This window comes from Plectropomus leopardus, chromosome 21, assembly GCF_026936395.1.
Source record: "Plectropomus leopardus strain MGB_pleo_1.0 chromosome 21, ASM2693639v1, whole genome shotgun sequence".
NCBI lineage: Eukaryota > Metazoa > Chordata > Actinopteri > Perciformes > Serranidae > Plectropomus > Plectropomus leopardus.
In genome coordinates, this window is record NC_142196.1 from 26,472,693 (window position 1) to 26,493,243 (window position 20,551).

At 36.7% G+C, this 20,551-nt stretch overlaps 1 protein-coding gene and 1 long non-coding RNA gene across 10 annotated transcripts in view; one reads left to right on the forward strand and one right to left on the reverse strand.

Moving 5' to 3' along the window:
- Positions 1-20,551, forward strand: part of tnikb (TRAF2 and NCK interacting kinase b) — a 67,560-nt gene that overhangs the window by 5,529 nt on the left and 41,480 nt on the right. For all 9 annotated transcript variants that reach the window (XM_088071759.1, XM_088071754.1, XM_088071756.1 and 6 more), the window contains exons 2-9: positions 2,328-2,393; positions 16,720-16,776; positions 17,477-17,602; positions 17,981-18,091; positions 18,847-18,937; positions 19,024-19,154; positions 20,101-20,155; positions 20,391-20,469. In XM_088071759.1, the coding sequence (XP_087927885.1) occupies positions 2,328-2,393; positions 16,720-16,776; positions 17,477-17,602; positions 17,981-18,091; positions 18,847-18,937; positions 19,024-19,154; positions 20,101-20,155; positions 20,391-20,469 (716 nt within the window). The remainder of the gene's footprint in view (positions 1-2,327; positions 2,394-16,719; positions 16,777-17,476; positions 17,603-17,980; positions 18,092-18,846; positions 18,938-19,023; positions 19,155-20,100; positions 20,156-20,390; positions 20,470-20,551) is intronic.
- LOC148186099 (uncharacterized) lies at positions 3,724-10,377 on the reverse strand. The gene is made up of 2 exons (XR_015775418.1): positions 7,409-10,377; positions 3,724-7,297 (listed from the first exon to the last, which is right to left on the reverse strand). It is a non-coding gene; the product is annotated as an uncharacterized LOC148186099 (long non-coding RNA).

Genomic DNA, 20,551 nt, shown 5'->3' on the forward strand with positions numbered 1-20,551 from the left:
GCGCTGATGACTCATGATACCGGTAAAATTGCCGTCTGTTTAGTACTGATGTCGTATTTCCAATCCATGTGCAATTGGTGTAAATATTTTTTATAAACTGTTGAGTTTTGCATCTTTTTATACAGTTTTTATTTATTTTTGTTTTATTTATCGTGTACATACCTCTGCTGCTGTAACAATGCAGATTTCCCCAACTGTGGGAATAATAAAGGATTATCTTAGCTTATCTCATCATATTGTATTGCATCGCATTGTATTGTAGCGTATCATATTGTGTCGTATTGTATTGTACCGTACTGTACCGTACTGCATATATATATACATATATATAATTGTTTACAGAATTATTTTTATTTTTTAAGCCCCTCTTTGAGTCTTTTTTTGGGTTACTTTTAAAAAGATTCCCCCCCATTTTAAGGTAATTTTCTAGCACGCATTTTTGAGTCATTACTTATTAAGTTGCACATGACCTTTTCCTCTCTTTCTCTATAGAAGTGAAGCCTATTTGCTCATGTTTTAAAGGGTTAAAGGTGGCTGCTTGTGACTCAAAGTCATCGCGAATGTTCTCAGTTTTTTTGGATTTTTCGTTCAGTGAGAAGCAATTCAAGTTTAACTGACTGGCTGAGTAATTGACATATAAATGGTCATTTGTGGGACGAAGTATTACTTTAATGTTTCTGTTTCAGCAGCCTTTAGAGGAACAGGAAGTACTGGTCCGACCAAGAAACAGTTTGGCACACAGCGACCACAGAACTGTGATTTTACACTTCAGGGTTTTTTGCGAGATCTAACGTGTTAATCAGTGAGCTTTGAGGTGGTGGTAGGCAGATTTTTTAAAAATCTTTGGCCGGAGTCAGGCCGGTTTCCAGTCTTTTTGCTGAGCTGCTGTGAGCTAACAGGCTGCAGAATGAGCGCTATCAATCATTTCAATCCTCCCAAAACGTCAAGCTTTTACTTCAACGCCACCATTTCTCCTGAAATCCAAACCGCTGCAGGTTTTAGCTCCGCAGCAGAAATCAACTTTTAGTACGAAGACTTGGTTCTGCATGCAGCAGTTTTCCTGACTGCAGTTTTTTGTCGTGCACGTGGACGCACAGATGAAGCTGATTAGTGACTCGCTTATTTCAGTGATTGTAAACACACCAAATTAACCCTTTGCAACCTGAACAAATTGGCTTAATTTCTTAAATAAAAAAGGATGATTGATCTAAAAATGAGCAAAAAAATAGTAAAAAGTACAATAAAATTACCTGGAAATTAGTAAAAATTAAAAAAAAAAAAAAAAGAAAGAAGCAGAAGAAAGAAAGAAAAGAAAAAGACAAGGAAATGACCTGAAAAAAGTGCTATTCTGTAACAGTATTTTAGATATGTAGTTCTGAACATTACAAATATATAATTTTTCCTGTTTTTGAAAGAAATCAAACCAGTTTGCTTCGGTTTGAAGGTTGAAACCTGAGCAAGTTCTTTCAGAGTCACAGAGAGAAGGCAATGAGCAACGAAAGAAAAAAATACCCAAAAAATAGAATAAGTAAATAAATAAAATGTACAAATTACATTAGAATTAGTTAAAAATAACATAAAAATAAAATGTTAATAAAAAAAATAAAGGAAATGCCCTGGGAAAATGCTTAAAATATAATCATGTAACAGAATTGTGTAATTATGATAGAAAATACAGTTTTTCCTGAGCTTTTTTCCTGATTTTCCTGGACATTTTACCCCAGCTTTTTTCCTAGCTTTTTAAAAACAGTTCTCTAAATCTGCTGATGTTTTTTTTGCATTTTTTGTAGCTTTCCAAGTTGCCTTTTCCTCCATATTCTCGTAAAAAATGCACTAGTTTGCTCAGGTTTAAAGGTTTAAATACTTGTGAAAGGCGTCTGACAGCAGCACAAGTAAAGCGATTTCTCTCGAGGTTTCAAAGGGTTAAAGATTGCATTGACGCCGGTGAAACAGCAGCTTCAGAAAATGAGCTGTTAAACCTGATCTGCATCACTGTGAACGTAAACACGTGACGGTTCGTGTGAGACAGAAGGAGCTCGTCGGGAAGCTCACGGTTACCGACTGCAGGCTTAATGACAGTGTGGTGATAGAGAGAGCGAGCTGTTCACAGGGAATACCACAGGTATGCAGAGAGAGAGAGTGTGTGTGTGTGTGTGTGTGTGTGTGTGTGTGTGTGTGTGTGTGTGTGTGTGTGTGTGTGTGTGTGTGTGTGTGTGTGTGTGAAGGTCAAATTCCTCACACACAAATTCCTACATCCATCTTGTGTCCAGTTAAGTCCAGTTTATGTCCTCCTGACTAACTTTGTGTTGTCCATCTTTCTCTCCCAGGGCCCAGCTGGAATCTTTGAGCTGGTCGAACTGGTCGGAAATGGCACCTACGGGCAGGTCTACAAGGTAAGACCACACGATCCACGCCAACACGTGTGTGTGTGTGTGTGTGTGTGTGAGAGAGAGAGAGACTCTCTCTAAGAACAGTAAACAAACATGCTAACTCGCAGAAACAATCAGAGTCAAAACCATTAATTTCTCGGGTTTAATTAGTTAATTAGTCTGTTGTCTTTATTTCAAACATGCCAATTAAAACACGGGAACAAAATAAAATACAAGCAAGAAAAAAACCAAACACCAGAATGCCCACTGGACATATTCAATACACAAACATAAGTATTTCATTTCCAAAGAGGAGTAAAGGGAAGTGACTACTTAACAAATCCTGTGCCCTTTTATCAATTGTATAATATATATATATATATACATATATATATATAACACACAGAATAATCTACTGATAATGTAGTTTATGAAAATAATTCTGTTTTTTTGCATCTAAAACATAGTGGCACAATTATGATAATTATATATATATATATATATATATATATATATATACACAAAAATCTACTGAGAATGTAGTTTATGAAAATAATTCTTTTTTTTTTAATCTCAAAACATAGTGTCATCATGGCAAAAACCTGACATTTAAAGGGTTAGAATTTTGAAAATTAATGAATGTTTGATTTTTGTTTATTTAGGGCTGAAAAATGACCTCAATGAAAGCAGATGATAATATTAATGTATATTAATTTTTTTAAGCTTGGTTTTGAAAAGTGCATTTTGTGTGCAGATATTAAAGCGGGCCCTCAGGGGTTAACCGAAACTGACGTCTGCATGCAAATCTGCATTTTTCTGGCGGTTCATGATGATTTAAATGAGCTTCTTTTGCTTGCTGACACACGAGATCTTCTCATGTTAAAGTTCACTCTTTGACTCATCAGATCTTCAGTAAAATGCACATACGGCTCCGTTTCCTTCTGCAGCGACACAAATTGCTTTGTGTGATCGAGCTGAAATTCGCTCGCCGTGTTGCATGCAAATTTTTGTGTGGTGGTTTTGTTTTTGCCAGGCGGTTACTGGCCTGCGTTTGCATGTGTTGATGCGTTCAGGTGATGTTGTGAGGTCGTATTTTCTGTGTCGGGAAGTCCGACTATGTTGTGTTTATGTGCTTTGAGGTGGTAAAGTGGGAACAACATGGAAACTACAAAGAAGATGGGTTACATTTTAATGATAAGAGCTTCTAAAAGAGAGGTTTATAGCTGTCTCCACATCTGTTTTCCACAGAGAGCGTTGACTCATATTTCTCAAAGTACCCACATTTCCTAAAGGCAACATAACTGTGGAAGCCCCCGGTTTTCTTTATTATGCTGTCACTCATAATCCCACACGCCCTCCACACCGCATCAGGACCCAAACTCTGCAACTGCAAAAATACGATCTGAAAGTGAAAAAAAAATAAAAATAAATAAATAAAGCCAAAAAATTTGATTTTAAACGCGAAAAAAAAAACTGAATATGAAATCTGCAACTGCAAAATAATAAGACCTCAAATATGAAGTTTTAAAGACGTGAAAACTAAAACTAAATAATTAATTCAAAAAACCAACAAATCAGAATTATTTCAAAATTATATTTAAATTGGAAGTAACCTTTTCCTACATTATTTTTATTTAAAAAATGTTTTTTATATTTTTATAATTAAAAATGAAAAACTTCCAGTTTCAAATTTAATTATTTACTATTTTTAAATCATTTTTTTTCTTAAATTAACAAACCTTTTGGCCTTGATTTGGCTCCACATTTCCAGTTTATATATATTTTTATATATTATTTTGTTATTTATATATTTTATTTATTATATTTTTATATTTAATCTAGGTCACTCTACATGGACAGCAGCTAACATTAATAAAATATTACACTTTACATGTGATCAAAAATTGATATTTAATACATTGACTTTTGCTGTCATGTTTATGCATTTATGAAGTCGGCGACTCGTGTCGTAAAATAATGTTGTGATCAGTGTTAGTATACTCACTCGAAGTTTGTTTGCTGCAGTAAATAGATGCAGATACCAAAAAATGAAACCACTAAAAGTAAATTATAGGTACTAGGAACAAAATAACCAAATATATCTATTTTTTACCGTCGGTTTTTGACACAGTTTTCATGCTTTCTGATATTTCTGAAGTCCTGAAACGTAACGTAAATGTCACAACTGTACGAGTCATTACGAGTGGAAATTTCCAACTTTCGAGGGCCGTTCATGTGCTCATAACTCGTAAATACGATATTTCAGAGGAGCATGTGAAGGCAGCGTGTCACAGGTGGCAGACTTGTACTACAGGATCACGATGAGGTCAAAAAAGTGATTTCTGCCTTGTTTAAAGCTGCACTTTGAGCACTGCTGTATTTGTTTGAGTTTTGATATTTTAAATAAGGAATTAGTCTAGTTTTAAAGGTGAATTTATGGACATTTCTGAGTAACTTGCTGTGTTTTTTTAGCTCTGCTGTTGGATTAAAGTCACCTCATCCTGCTGTCCTCCTCCAGCTCAGAGAAACAACACAGTATAATTTCTGCCCAAAAAACTCAAGTTACTCCTGACTTTCTCTTTTGTCGGGCAGCGGAAGAAAAAGCCCACGCAGACTTTAACAACACAGCAGAGAGGCTGCGTGTGTGTGTGTGTGTTCTCACACTTTGAGAGCAATTAACACACTCACACACTGACACACACACGCAGCTCCGGCTCACTCGTTCTGTCTGCTGGATGTTCGCTATCGATCTGCTCTTTCAACAAGGTGACGCCTCCTTTGGCGAGATGATTGATGGGTCAAACTGTGGTCGATCCCAAAGCGCGGCGGGTAAATTAAGACTTAAAATAATAACACACACTGAGAGAAATATGACCTTGTGAAAGATGCACTCCCTTACTTTGCTGCAGGAGCGAGCAGATCAATACCTGAAGTATCTGAGACAGATGTGGCGTCAGTCAGTCAGCTTTATTTATACTTTTCATACGAGCAAAACTGTAACACAAAGTGCTTCATACAATAAAACCAGGAACACACACACATGCACATACACAATGACACACAAGTACACAAGCACGCGGGTAAAAGAAAGATTTTGTAATGAATAAAGTTTTATAATAAGAGTACTCATTAAAACAAGACAAAACCCACGGCTAAACAATAAAAATAGATAAATAGCAAAATAAATAAATAAATCTGATTCTCTAAATAGTAGATAAAAGGTAAATTAAAGGATAACAGAACTAATAAAATAGATAAAAATGTTAAAATAATAAAATAAAAAAATAAAATAAAATAAAATAAAAAGTAATAAAACAACTAAAATGTATAAATAAATATTAAATAAATAAATAAGTACAGTTAATCTCTTGTGTCTCTTTTGAATCCATCAGAAAGCGGAGAATCTGTTTGCTGTGATTTTTTTCCACACTGTAAAATTTGATTTGAACCTTAATGTGGATATTACATAAAGAGGGTTTTAATGCGACGTGTGGTTTAGGAAATACTAGAAGAACAAATGATTTTTATGGATTTCTGCACGTCAGCTGACCTGCTGTGCACTTAGTGGAAGACTCCAGGCTCCGCTACAAATTAATTTGAATTAATTAATTAGAAGTGCCTCTATTTTGCCTAGAATTAGCACCAAATTACATCTTTTTTTTCCAGGAAACTTAATCAGAAATTACAATTACATGTCAGTCGCTTCCTAGGAAATTTTTACGATGCTGTGGGAGTCGTAAAATAAAATATTACCCACATCTTCCTCTGACATGCAGGAGAGCAGGAAGATAAAGTCTGCTGAAATACAAGCGTTAAGGTCAAATACTTGGTTACTTTCTCAGCTCTGACTGTGGCATTTTCGACCCAGATCCTCCCTGCCAGTGTTTTCCAGCTGTTTCAGAGCGGTTTGTGTCCCCTCGGGGCCGCTGACGCCTCCCGAATTTAGGAATCTTCACAGTTACAGATTATCTGCAGGTAATGGGGAGGAAATATTTGAATAATAGTGGAAGACAGTAGATTTTCGGAGAGCGTTAAAGCGTCTAAAAGACATTTTCCTGCAGGCGTTTAGCTGCAGCTGTTACCCAGAGATCATTTCAGCAGGTGAGAGACTTTATTCTTTAGCAGCACGTTTTGCAACTCCAGGGAATCAAACCTGTGATCTTTAAAAAAACACTTGTTTTATTTGACTTCAGGTGTGTAAAAACGGATTAGATTAATCAGTGAATCAGCGTTTACAAAGTGGAGTTGATTGAGTTTGTTGTATTGATGAGAGGCTCCTGAAATCTGCACACTTTAAGTCTCTAAATCTGTCATTCTGTCCCACTTTACTGCTGTCAGTTTTCGTCACAGTTTAACTTGTATTTACTCGCTGTGTTGAGTTCACAATATTAGAGATTTTTTATTTCAGAAACATCTGATTCTGATATCTTAAAACCGAGAAAATATGAGTAACTGGTAAAACTTTTTTATTACTATGCGCCGGGAATATTTGAGGACAGAGGTATTATGTTTTTGTGTTGTTGGTCCATCCGTCCCACTCTTGTGAACAGGATATCTCAAGAAAGCCTCATAGGAATTTCTCCAAATGTGGCACAAACGTCCACTTAACTCAACAATACACTGATATAAATTTGGTGATCAAAGGTTAATGTGACCTTACATCCATCATATTCTCGTGGACACTGTATCTAAAATAAGCGCCTTGAGAGAATTTCCTCAAGTTTGGCACAAACGTACACTTTGACTAAAGAATGAACGGATCACAATTTTGTGGTCAAATGTCGAAGCTGACGTGATCTTGCGTCCATCTCATTCTTGCTAATGTAATATCTCAAGAGCAACTTGTGGAATTTTTTTCAAATTTGGCACAAACGTCCACTTGGTCTCAGTGATTAGATTTTGGTGTCAAAGGTTAAGGTCACTGTGACCTTGCATGCATCTCTTTTTAGTAAATGTGATATCTCAAGAACTCTCTGGGGGAATTTCTTAAAATGTGGCACGAACATCCACTTTGAGTGGCAGTTTAATGTTGCTGTGACCTTGCATCCATCCCATTCTCATAACCAAAATATCTCCAGAACGCCTTGAGGGAAATTCTTTAAATTTGGCACAAACGTACACTTGGACTTAACAATTAAGTGAATAAAGTTTGGTGGTCAAAACTCACGGTGATGTCACAAAACATGTTTTTGGCCATAATTCAAGAATCCATACGGTAATTGTAACAAAATTTCACACAAATGTCTAAAAGGATAAAATGATAAAGTGAACTGTAACTGCGTCTCAACTTGTTCGCAGAGGCTAAAACCACGAAGCAATAATTCCTGTGTGGTGATTGTGACAATTATAACAAGATAAAATTCATGCTTACATGTGCACGAATATTGTAGACATGATGACTTTCATGGCTTTACACTTTTATCATGTTTTTTTTTTTCTTTTTTTGTCAAAACTGAACTCGAACTCTCTAAATTCCTGTGCTGGAGGCATTTAGGCTTTTGACTGTGAGGCACTGATCTGTTTTAAAAGCCCTCCAGCGACGCCTCCTTCCTCATTCATGAACCATTTTCATCACATCCCTGGCAGCTGGAAGGCTTTTGACTCTGAGTCAGATGCAAACACATGACGTATTCAGACGGGTTTGATTTGAGCTCAGACTGGAAGTTCACCGCTCCATAAAAGCTGCTCTGAGTCAGGTGCATTTGTGCCTCTTCTTCTTTACTTTGGTTTGGTGTTTTGCAACTTTTTGAATGAGCAAATGAGGTTTGCGCAAGTGCAAAATTACTTTATTTAATCATCATTTTCTGTCATTATTCATACACACAGATTTCTTTGAGCTGGAAAAATATGCAACATCCACTATCCTGTGTCACATGATTCTCATCTTTTTGCAGCAGTTTTGGTTTCTGTTTTAGTGCTTTGGATCTTTGTTTTTAGTTTAGTTGTTGATGCCATCAGTGCTGTTGAATGCAGCTCTTTGATTTAGGGATTGAGGCCAATTAAAGAGGAGCTATTATGCTCATTTTCAGGTTTATTCTTGTATTTTGGGTTTCTACTAAAACACGTTTACATGCTTGAATGTTTAAAAAATTATTATTTCTTTTCATACTGTTTGTGCTGGAACAACACTAATACTGCCTTCATGTGCCCCTTAGAAATATCATATTTACCATATGAACGAGCTACAAACATGTAAACGTCCCTCCAAAGTCCAATTATGAGTGGAAAATTGGGAAATTTCACTGATATCTTAATTATGACGTTTGCGTGATGTTTTAGTGCTTCAGAAAACATTAAAACAGTGTCGACACTTGATGGTAAAAAAATTGATATTTGGTTATTTCGTTCCTAATGGCTATCATTTACTTTTAGTAGTTGCACATTTTACTATCTGCATCTATTAGCTGCAGCAAGCAAACTTCGAGTGAGCAAACTAACACTGATCACATCATTATTTTATAACACGAGTCGCCGACTTGACGTCATAAATGCAGAAACATGGCAGCAAAAGTCAATGTTTGATCACCGGGAAGAAACTTTTTAATAATTCACTTATTAAATATCAGTTTTTGATCACATGTGAAGTGTAATGTGGTATTAATGTTAACTGCTGTCCATGTAGAGTGACTTAGATTAAAAACATCGACAAATACAATATATGTAAAAATAAAACAATATATAACAACACTTATATAAACTGGAAACACCTTGTTTAAACGCTCTTCGCATTAATTGCAGCCCATCTTCTGCCCTCTGTGTGCCGTGTTCAAGACATTTGCAGCAGATAGTAACAGATGATATTTGTTGTGTGAAGTATGAATTTGCTGGCAACAACATCAAACCATACCCACAAAATTTTGGGCGAAATGAACAGCAGAGTTTGTCTGACCCCCGTGTCTGTTTTCAGGCACCTCTGTATAGTCGAATATATCACTTCCCCTGTCGTCATAATTACGCTTTGGATATTGACATGGATGTTATTAACAAGTCAGAAGCTGGTAATTAAGAAAAGCTCAGCGTGACGTGAACACAGCTGAACCGTGAGGTGCCATTTTAGCACGAAACAGCTGCAGCAGAGAAGCTGAGTTACTGTAGTAATGACGTTTCAACGTTAAAGTCAAGTATTTAGCCTCAAGTGTTGCGTGGAAGCATTAATGACGGTTTGTTTATGCACGTGTTACGACTTGAGTATGACATGAAGACACACAAGCCCACACATGCTGAAACTCCTTGTTTTACCTGGAAAAGGGGGCACATTTTGGCAGAAATTCCAGGGATTACTTGAGTTCCTGAAATAACTGCAGGAAATCAGCATTTAAAGGTTTCAGCTGCAGCAGTGATGCCCAACTCACAGCCTGCACGACAAAATCTGGCCCCCAACAGGGTCCTCGGTGTCCCCCCCAAAATCCGAGAAATATCCTTAAATTCTAGAAATATCCTAAAACTCCTAGAAACCTACTAAAATACTAGACACGTAATTCAACCCTGGATACGTCAGAAAATCCTTGAAATATTCTAAAATTGAGAAGTGTACTAAAATCCCAGAAACATCCTAAAATCCTAAAAATGTCCTAAAATCCTAGAAATGTGCTAAAACCTTAAACACTTCTGAAACCCTTTAAATGTCCTAAAATTTGACAAATATCTTGAAATCATAGGAAGGTCCTAAAAAACTCTATAAAGGTCTTAAAATCCTAGAAATGTCCTGAAATCCGTGAAACGTCCTAAAATCCAAGACATGTCCTAAAACCCTAGAAACTCCTAAAATCCTAAATATTCCCTAAAATCTGAGAAACCTGCTAAAACCCTAGAAACTCCTAAAATCCTAAATATTCCCTCAAATCTGAGAAACCTGCTAAAACCCTAGAAGCTCCCAAAATCCCAGAAAGGCCATAAAATCCTAGAAAACGTCCTAAAACTCTACAAACTCCTGAAACCCTTTAGCACATTTCCTGTTCCCTAAAATCTTAGAAATGTGCTAAAATCCATGAAACTACCTTAAGCTAAACTAGAGACTCAGAGAAATGTTTAAGAGTATTTACTGCAGAAATTTATATTATTTCTGCAGCAAATACTCTTAAACATAGAGAAATGTTTAAGAGTATTTGCTGCAGAAATTTATATTATTTCTGCAGCAAATACTCTTAAACATTTCTCTAAAATTGCACATTTTATTATGAAGCGAAATCAACTCCCATCACAAAAATACGTCAACAAAAGCAGACTCTGGTGTGCACGTACTCTGTAGTGTTGCACCCTGATGGCGTGTGTTGCCTCTTTGGCGTGTCTGCGTGTGTCGAGGCTTGTGTTCAGGTGAAGAATGAGACTTGTCTGAACGGGTGTGTTTTTACGCCTCAGGCTGCCTAAAAAGGATATTCTGCCCTTTTCTATCTCCTGCCATCCTCCTCCTCCTCACCTGCCACCTCCCTCTGTTCTCGCTCTGTCGCTATCTTTATCTCTGCCTGCCTGCATGTGTGTGTGTGTGTGTGTGTGTGTGTGTGTGTGTTCAGGCTTTAATATACAGCTTCCTCATGCCGTCTTGATTCTGCTGTAATCTCTCTCACACCGGGTCCCGGGTGTCACCTTTGGGAGATTGTTTGGCCGGTGTCGGGAGGAAGAGAGATAGCAAAACAAAGAGACGCTATCTCCTCCTCTCATCTCGACTTTTATTGCTTCATCGTGGTGGATCGCTGCCGTTCGCCCCGCAGTCGCAGCCACGCTTCATGCACTTAACCTCGGGTCCAAGAAGCAGGTTTACTGAGTTATCTGGATAATAACTTTGCAGAGTAAATCCCAGAATCCCCTCAAATCTGGAACACGGGCGGATTTGGGAAGACTTGGTCCTGGTTTTTATCGAGATCACTCAATAAGCCTCAGAAACAGCTCAGTCGGGACACAGAAACAGTAAATATCTATCTGCTTTAGCTTGTTTCCATCTGTTTCTCAACAGAGATTCTTCAGTAAAGAAGAGGTGCCGTCACACTGAATCCGTTTTAACACTGAACCAAACAACATAACGCTACCTCCGTGTGAGAGTTTAGATGGCATGCAGGTGTCAAAGTCCTAAAATCCCAGAAACGCCCTAAAATTTGAGAAACGTGCTAAAATCCAGGAAATGTCCTAAAATCCCAGAAACGCCCTAAAATTTGAGAAACGTGCTAAAATCCAGGAAATGTCCTAAAATCCCAGAAACGCCCTAAAATTTGAGAAACGTGCTAAAATCCTAGAAATGTCCTAAAATCCTTTAAATGTCATAAAATCCCAGAAACATCCTAAAATCTTAATATTGTCCTAAAATCCTATAAATGTCCTAAAGTCCGAGAAACGTCCTCAAATTTGAGAAACGTGCTAAAATCTGAGAAAACTCTGAAACTTTTTAAATGTCCTGAAATCCTACAAAAGACCTAAAATCCTTTAAATGCCCCAAAAATCTTGGAAACCTACAAAAATCAGAGAGATGTGCTAAATTAAAAAATCCTAGAAATGTCTTAACATCCTGGAAACCTGCTTAAATACTAGAAATGCCCTAAAATCCTATAAATCCTATCCTATACATCCAAAATTCCTTGAAATGTCCTAAAGTCTTGGAAACTTACAAAAATCAGAGGGACGTTCTAAATTAAAAAATATTGGACATGTCCTAAAATCCCATAAAGGGTATAAAATCCTGGAAACCTCCAAAAATCTGAGAAGATCGTGGAAACGTCTTAAAATCTGACGACCATCCTAAAATCCTAGAAACGTGCTAAAATCCTTAAACTCGAATCATAGAAGCAGGTTTACTGAGTTATCTGGAAAATAAATATTTAATCGCAATTAATCACGATTGTCCGTTGTTAACTTGCGGTCGACTTTATCGAGTTCATCGAGATAAACCTGTTAATGTTTTGAACATCCATCACCATGGTTACCTGTACGTTATCACGAGGGAAGCCGCATATCATCACTCAATGGACGTGCATTCATTTTGCAATTATGCTTTATCAAAACTTCGAAATATCGCTGAAATTTTGCACTAATCTGTCATGGAAACCGAGTATTAATCTGGAGGCTGAATGTGCGCAGCTGCACCCTGCGTGCAGATTAATGTAATTAATGTTGCATGTTTCTGTGTCGTATTGTTTGTGCTTTATACGTTTTTATTACGTTTTTACGCTTGCTGCAACACAAATTTTCCTCTGGGACAAATAATAAAACGAAGTGAGTGTTTAGTGAATATATATCATTATATATGTTACAGTCGCCTCACGTTTGTGTTTGGCCATCGTGTAAGTATAGCTGCTGCTGCAACAGGACAGAGAGAGAGACGCTGAAGACAGAGAGGAGGAGAGGACGAGAGGAAGAGAGGGAGTCAGTGATAGAAAACAGGAAAACAAAAGATGAGAGACACGCAACGAGAGACAGACAGAAAGATGTGAAGGAGAGAACGAGACTTTCCGTACTCTGAGGTGGTTTCAGCCTGTCAGATACATTCAGCATCTGATGCAACACTGAGTAACCAAGACGATCTGTGTGTGTGTGTGTGTGTGTGTGTGTGTGCGTGAGAGCTGCTCACATGTGAAAGTGACCCAGAGTGTGAAATATCATGGTTTCCTAACACGCACACACACACACACACACACACACACACACACGCTGCCATCACTTTGCCTCTTTCCAACCCCCCCATTCGTTGCCCTCACTAAACAACCTGCCAGGCCTGTTGCTAGGTTACCACGAGGAGATGGTGGTGTGTGTGTGTGTGTGTGTGTGTGTGTGTGTGTGTGTGTGTGATGGGTGGTGGGCTGGTGGTGTTGAGGTGGATAAATTTCCACTTTCTCGCTTTAACAGCTGTGATACTGACTTTAGTTTGAATTTAGACTCATTTGTACAGTTTCATCCTCCAGTCAGCGGTTCCCAACATAAGGGTCGGGACCCTTCAAGGGGCCACAAGATAAATCTGAGATGTTGTAAGTCAGAAACGAAGAAAAAACATTTGCTTTTTTGGATCTTTTTATTGTTTCACACCTCTAAAACATTCAAGTCAAGCAATCTAAAAACTAAAAATCACTCTTAGGTAGAGCTGCAGACTCAGTGTGTATCCAGGAGTAGACTTAAATACATTTCCAGAGACCATGAGGCAAAAATTTGGGAAGCAACTGCTCTATTGTAAGTGGACAGTCGCTAAAGTTCGCTAAAGTTGTGTTTAACGCAACACAATTGAGAAAAGATTTTAGAATTACGAGAAAAGAAACATGATGTTATGATTAAGTGAAAAGACCTCAGAAGGAAAATACCTAATGCTGTAATTATGACAAAATACCTTAAAGTTAAGGGGAACATTTTCGTAATTAAGAGAAATCATTTCATAATTAACAAATAATACCTCATTATTATGAGAGAAGACACAATAACCAGGAGTCGTCATACTCAAGAGACATAATGCAGGGAAAGAAGTAAAAATTAAGTGAAAAGACATTATGTTGTAATTATAAAAATAAAAACAATCTCATGATTAAGGGGAGAGTTTTCATAATTAAGGAGAGTCGCTTCATAATTAACAAAAAAATATATTATAATAATTACATTTATTTAATTACAAAAAAGTCAAGAAACAAGATGTCAAAATTTAGGGAAAAGACCATAGGATGTAATTATGACAAAATACCTCATAATTAAGGGAAATCAAAACATACCTCATTATTATGAGAACAGACACAATAACTAGAGAAATCCATAATTACATCAAAAGTCGTCATACTCCAGAGACAGGATGTCATAATTAAGGGAAAATATGTCATAGTTAAGAGAAAAGACTCATCATAACACGACAATACCCCATAATTAAGAAAAAAGACCTGATTGAGGAAAATATCTTAAAAATCTGAAAAAATACTTTATTATGTGGAGAAAAGACACAATAACATAAGGAAAAGATTTTATATTATGAGAAAATATATTTTAATTAAGGGCAAAATCCTCATAAATGAGGGAAATGACCTCAACATAATGGAAAACACCTCACAATTAAGGGAAATGATATGATAATTTTTTAAAAAAAGGTCATGTAATTACGGGGAAATATCACTTTTATGAGAAAATACCTCATAATTAAGGGGAAGTTCTCATGATTAGGAGAAATTGCCTCATAATAAAAAATACCTCAAAATTAAGTGAAAAGACCTCAATTAAGGAAAATATGTTATAATTAAGAAAAAAAGAAAAAAAAATAATTTAGGAAAAGGTCTTGTAATTAAGAGAAAATCAATAAAGGGAAAAGTTCTTAGACTTATGAGAAAGTACCTCATTTTGTAATTAAGGTATAACACCTCATATAAAAAATATTGTGAAAATAAGAAAAAAGACCTCATAGTTAAAAGAAAAGGTCATGTAATTCAGGGAAAATATCACACATTTACGAGAAAATGTCTCATAATTAAAGCATTTGAAACCATGCTGAAGAAAACCTTAATTTTGACTGTTTGTTTTGACTTTAATAAAGAGTTATGGTCATTTGTTCAGCAGTCGTCTCTGAAGTTATGAACCGGCACACGTCACCACAGCGAGCAGCTCATGGAAACTCTGCAGGAATGTGAACAAGAATCCAGAAATCTAAATTTGGAGCGTTTTAGGTCCAGCGTGGCAAAATAATTTCCTGTCACTGCAGATACTTTTTCCGTGAGTTTGTCCCTCAGAAACTGTGATTTTGGCCAAAAATCAACACAGATGGGAAACTATTATCTAATTTCCTCAATGACTGGAACTATGCAACAACAGTCATTTCCAAGAATGACTTTCTGCCGTAGCCTGATTTATTTTATCAGGGTTAAAAATGTACATTTAAATAACACAGCTTATGACATATAAACAGCCGAACAAAACAAATTATCACATCAGTTCATCATGTGGCAGAGAGGTGCAATGGCCCAAAAATGAGCAAAAAAATAACAAAAAGTCACAAGAAAATTACCTGAAAATAACATTGTAACATTTTTATTATTATTTTAAATATTATTATTATTATTATTATTATTATTATTGTTGTTGTTGTTGTTGTTGTTGTTGTTGTTGTTTTAATGTTAGAATTGTTGCTGTTGTTGTTATTATTTTTTGCTGCTGACAGCCTGGGGTATGTGGGATATGCACAAACAGCCAAAATTAACAAAAAATGAATGAAAAGCACATACAATACGCCAAACACTCTTCAACTTCAAAAACTCCTCCTGAAATGCCAAACAATTATTGTCGTTGCTTAAAACCAGATGAAAATAACAATGACACACACACACACACACACACACACACACACACACACACACACACACACACGCAGCTGACTCTCCAGGGACACACACACACACACACACACACACACACAGATCGCTCTGTCTACAGGTGATCAAACACCGTCCTCATCTGTCAGATTTAACTACAGCAGCTAAAATAAAGCTTTTATATCACAACACTGCGATCGCTCTCCAGGGAGAAATCAACACCGCTTCATTTAGTATTTCCGTAAATTCATGTTGATATTCAACAAACTCAATAAAGTCACCTGCCAGCCCATGAATATTATCTTTTTCTGTCATTTGTCAGTGATCTTTGTAAAAGAAGCATCACACTGTCATGATATTAAAATGCAATATGACATATTATTATTATTATTTATTTTTTTGTAATTAATATTGGTGTATATTATACAGAACAGCAAATTTACATCATTTTCTGTTTTAAACAGTTTGAAAATGATTAAATAAAATCTAAATAAATTGGAAATATATGTTGTAAATTATTCAAACAGACAACAGTGATCTTAATAGTATGTTTTTTTTTGTTTTGTTTCTGTCATGTTGCCTACCTGGGGAAAAAAAGTATTATTTGTGGATCGCTCTGGTGTTGTGAATTCAGTTCTCAAGTTGCTTTTATAAGTTTGTGTAGAAGGAAGAGAAAGTTTTAAAAAAGTGCTTTGTTTTATCTTTTGCAAGAAACAAGAAACAAACAAAAAAAAAGGAAAACAGTCGGTAATGATAATAAAAGTATAATAATAAAATATAAAAATAATATTTTGAATGAAAAAAAACAAAAAGTAACAAACTGCAAAGAATATTTATTGCACCTCTATACAGAAATAAATGAGTTCATTAAAAACTAAATATATTTTTTAAAAAAACTACAACAATATTAATTTGATTGAAGGTCTGGCTGCATAAAGAAAAGAAACAATAGAATCACAAATAAACTGTGAACATGTCGATGTTGTATGTTAGATATGAAGAAGACAACATATATAGATATGTTATGTCTTCTTAGAACATATTATGTTTTAAAAATCTCACTCGGTTATTGTGTCCTTTTTCTCCGTGTCTCTCAGGGTCGCCATGTCAAAACAGGCCAGCTTGCTGCCATCAAGGTCATGGACGTCACAGGAGTAAGTGACACACACACACACACACACACACACACACACACACACACACTCCTCAGATTTGTACTTTAGTACAGTACTTTAGTAAATGTACTCAGTTATATTTCAGTACTAATCAGCAGAGTGATTCACACTAACTAAAATTACAATTACAGTCACTGGAATCGGTGCACCAAGTATAAAAGTATGCTTTTATCCCTGAAATGTAATATTCCAGTCAATATGATTTCTCTAAAACATGATCTCAGTTTAATTAAATGATAATCATGTATTTTTTAATTGCTCCTGAAATGTAAAATGTATTTTTTCTTGTGCGGGGCACCAATTTGTAGACAGTAAAAATGAGATGTTTTCTCTTATCTTGGTGTGAGTGCTCTGGACCACTTAAAAAATGTTTTCTTACCTGAGAGAAAAGACAAAAATAAGAGAAAATTTGTTGGTAAATTGTTTTTTGCATGAAGCCCAGAGCCTTTAAATCCGTGCGTGCCCACAAACACCTTCATCGCCCGGCTGGAGGACACTTTCACAGCAGTTTGTCCTCATTAGACTCTGCTGGAGGGGTTTCTGCTTTAATCTGATTTCCTGCAGGATTTTAATATTTTAGTAAACAGAGTAAAATCTCAGTAAACAGAGATTTGTATTAACATTGTGTGTGTGTATGTGTGTGTGTGTGTGTATGTGTGTGTGTGTGTGTGTGTTTTAGGATGAGGAGGAGGAGATTAAAGCAGAGATCAACATGTTAAAGAAGTACAGCCACCACAGGAACATCGCCACCTACTATGGCGCCTTCATCAAGAAGAACCCTCCGGGGATGGACGACCAGCTCTGGGTACGCACAAAACTGTCACATATAAATTTTTTCTTTACTTTTACAATTTATCCATTACAACTTCTTTTTTTATGTTTTAATTTAATTTTAAAATCTTTTTAAAAAGATATTTAATTTATTATGATATAAACAGAGAAGCAGCGGTTTGTCATATTTAAGTAGTTTTATGTTTGAGATATGTTTTAAATAATAACTCAGTAGCTTCATAATTAACTATATTTGGTGCACTTCTTGCTGGAGAGCTAAAGCAAGTTTTAAAACTCTGCAGGCTGTTTTTAAGACTATGGTGACACAATGGAAAAACACTGTAAAAACTGATGGTGTAATTCAGAAAGTGATGATCTTTAATGTTTATGATGTATCTGTGTGTTTTTGCAGCTGGTGATGGAGTTCTGCGGGGCCGGCTCGATTACGGATCTGATCAAAAACACCAAAGGGAACTCTCTGAAGGAGGAGTGGATCGCCTACGTCTGCAGGGAGATCCTCAGGGTGAGAGCTAAAACTGAAGTGAACACAAAATCTTTTTTAAGTCTTAAAAAGTAAATGTTTAGTGGAACTTTTTTGTTTCGAAACGATTGCAAAAGTAAGGGGACCCAAGATGGTTCCCTGAGGAACACCTTATATTGATATTCTGTGTTATTTCAGGTATTTTCTCCTGCAGTGACACAAGTTGCTCTTAATACAATCTATCACCACTGTGACCCTTTGAAACCAAATTAATTTGATTTCTTTCAGACACATGGGAAAAAAGGCAATGACCAACTGGTTATAAAACGTCCTACAGATGACATGAAATTAATAAAAGACCAAAAAAATTAAAAAAGAGGGGAGGATTAGTGGAAAATTATTTTTTTAAAATTCATATTTATGATGATTTTATATTCAAAATGATATTATTAGGTCATTTTCCTGTTGATAGTTTTTTTTAAACACCTTTTTGTGCTTATTTTCAGGTGATTTTCTTGTTTGCTAATCTTTTGTTTTCTTTGCTTATTTTTGGCAGCGTCTTCATAAGTTGCTTGTTGACTTCTCCCCATGTTTTTTTAAGAAATCACACCAATTTGCTGAGGTTTGAAAGGGTTAAAAACACATTTGTGGAATTGTTTTAGACTTAAAAAGTAGATAAAATTCAAAGTACAGTCAGACGTGTGTCCGACGGTGTGAAATAAGAGTAATAAACTATGTTTTCTACCACAGTGAGGTCTGTAAAACAGGAAGTAGTGAGCATTTTCTTCTGTCTCCAGGGTCTGACCCACCTCCACCAGCACAAAGTCATCCACAGAGACATTAAGGGCCAGAATGTGCTGCTGACGGAGAACGCAGAGGTTAAACTCGGTGAGAGGACGCGCTCCGAGTCACACACAGATGTACGATAAAACCGTTTACAGTTTAAGCCTTTAATTCTGTTTGCGTGTTTGCAGTGGACTTTGGTGTGAGCGCTCAGCTGGACCGCACGGTGGGACGGAGGAACACGTTTATCGGGACGCCGTACTGGATGGCCCCGGAGGTCATCGCCTGTGACGAGAACCCCGACGCCACATATGACTTCAAGGTACACCTCGTGTTTGTGTGACACATATTGCATGTCTGTATCATACTGTACTGTACATACCACACACACAGACACACACACAGACACACACACACACACACACACACACACACACACGTATATATATGAGAGAGATATAATATATGGAGACAGATCGAACGTCTCCAGATTTTTAGAGGGTTTCTAGGAACTAGAACTAGATAACTAGATTTTTATGACATTTCTAGGATTTTAGGAGGTTTCTCAGATTTCAGGACATTTATAAGATTCTAGAAATTTACGAAGTTTCCACGATGGTTTATACATTACATACATGCATACATTTATAGGATTTTAGGACATTTACTGTATGTTAGGATGTTTCTCAGATTTTAGGATGTTTCTAAGATATTAGCTCGTTTTTAGGATTTTAGGAGTTTTCTAGGACATTTCCGAGACTTTAAGATGTTTCTAGAAACTTAGGACATTTCTAGGATTTTAGGACATTAGGGTCTATGCTAAGACCTGTGGTGAGGGGTGTGGGAAGTCCTCCACTGGCATTTTTCTTTTAAATGAACAAGCTTTGTTTTGATGCTCTTTTATGCTCTCTGGCACCTTTTGTATGCTAAAAGTACAAAAACAGTTTCCAGTGTAAATCACTTTACTTTTATTCTGAATTAAGAAAATGGTTGAGGTTCCACCTGGCACCCCTCTGGGGCCCCACTCTCTGGGGCTTTACATGTCAGTGTTTATCTTTCAATGTGAACTTTAATAGCGTCCTTTAAAACGCAGGCCGATGGATAATATTGATAAAACGTTGAAGCTGGAGCTCTACAATAACACGGATCATTTCTGTATTTTTATCACTTAACAAGAACACTGACCGGCGGACCTGAAACATGATGTGTGAAGTCGGTAACAGGATTTTAGGATGTGAAAGTTTTCTCTCTTTTTTCTCCCTGTGCAGAGTGATCTGTGGTCGCTCGGTATCACAGCCATCGAGATGGCAGAGGGAGCGCCACGTAAGTGTGAAACATCGGACTCATTAACTCTTCCCAGGGGACGCAGAGTACACTTTGTCTTCGAGTTATAAGTCTAAATCTGGTGCTTTTTTTCTCCTCTTCCTCCTCTCATTTCTTGCCCTTATGTTTCGTTTCCTGTTTTTTCTTTTGTCCTCTTTCTTTCCTTTTTTTTCCTCTCCCTCTCTCCTCACTCTGCTTTTTTTTCTGTCCTCCTTCACTTTCTCCTCCTCCTCAGCTCTGTGCGACATGCATCCGATGCGAGCGCTCTTCCTCATCCCCAGAAATCCTGCCCCCAGACTCAAGTCGAAGAAGTGGTGAGTCACTTTGTGCTAAAAACACACACACACACACGCATGCACGCACACACACACACGCACGCACGCACGCACGCACGCA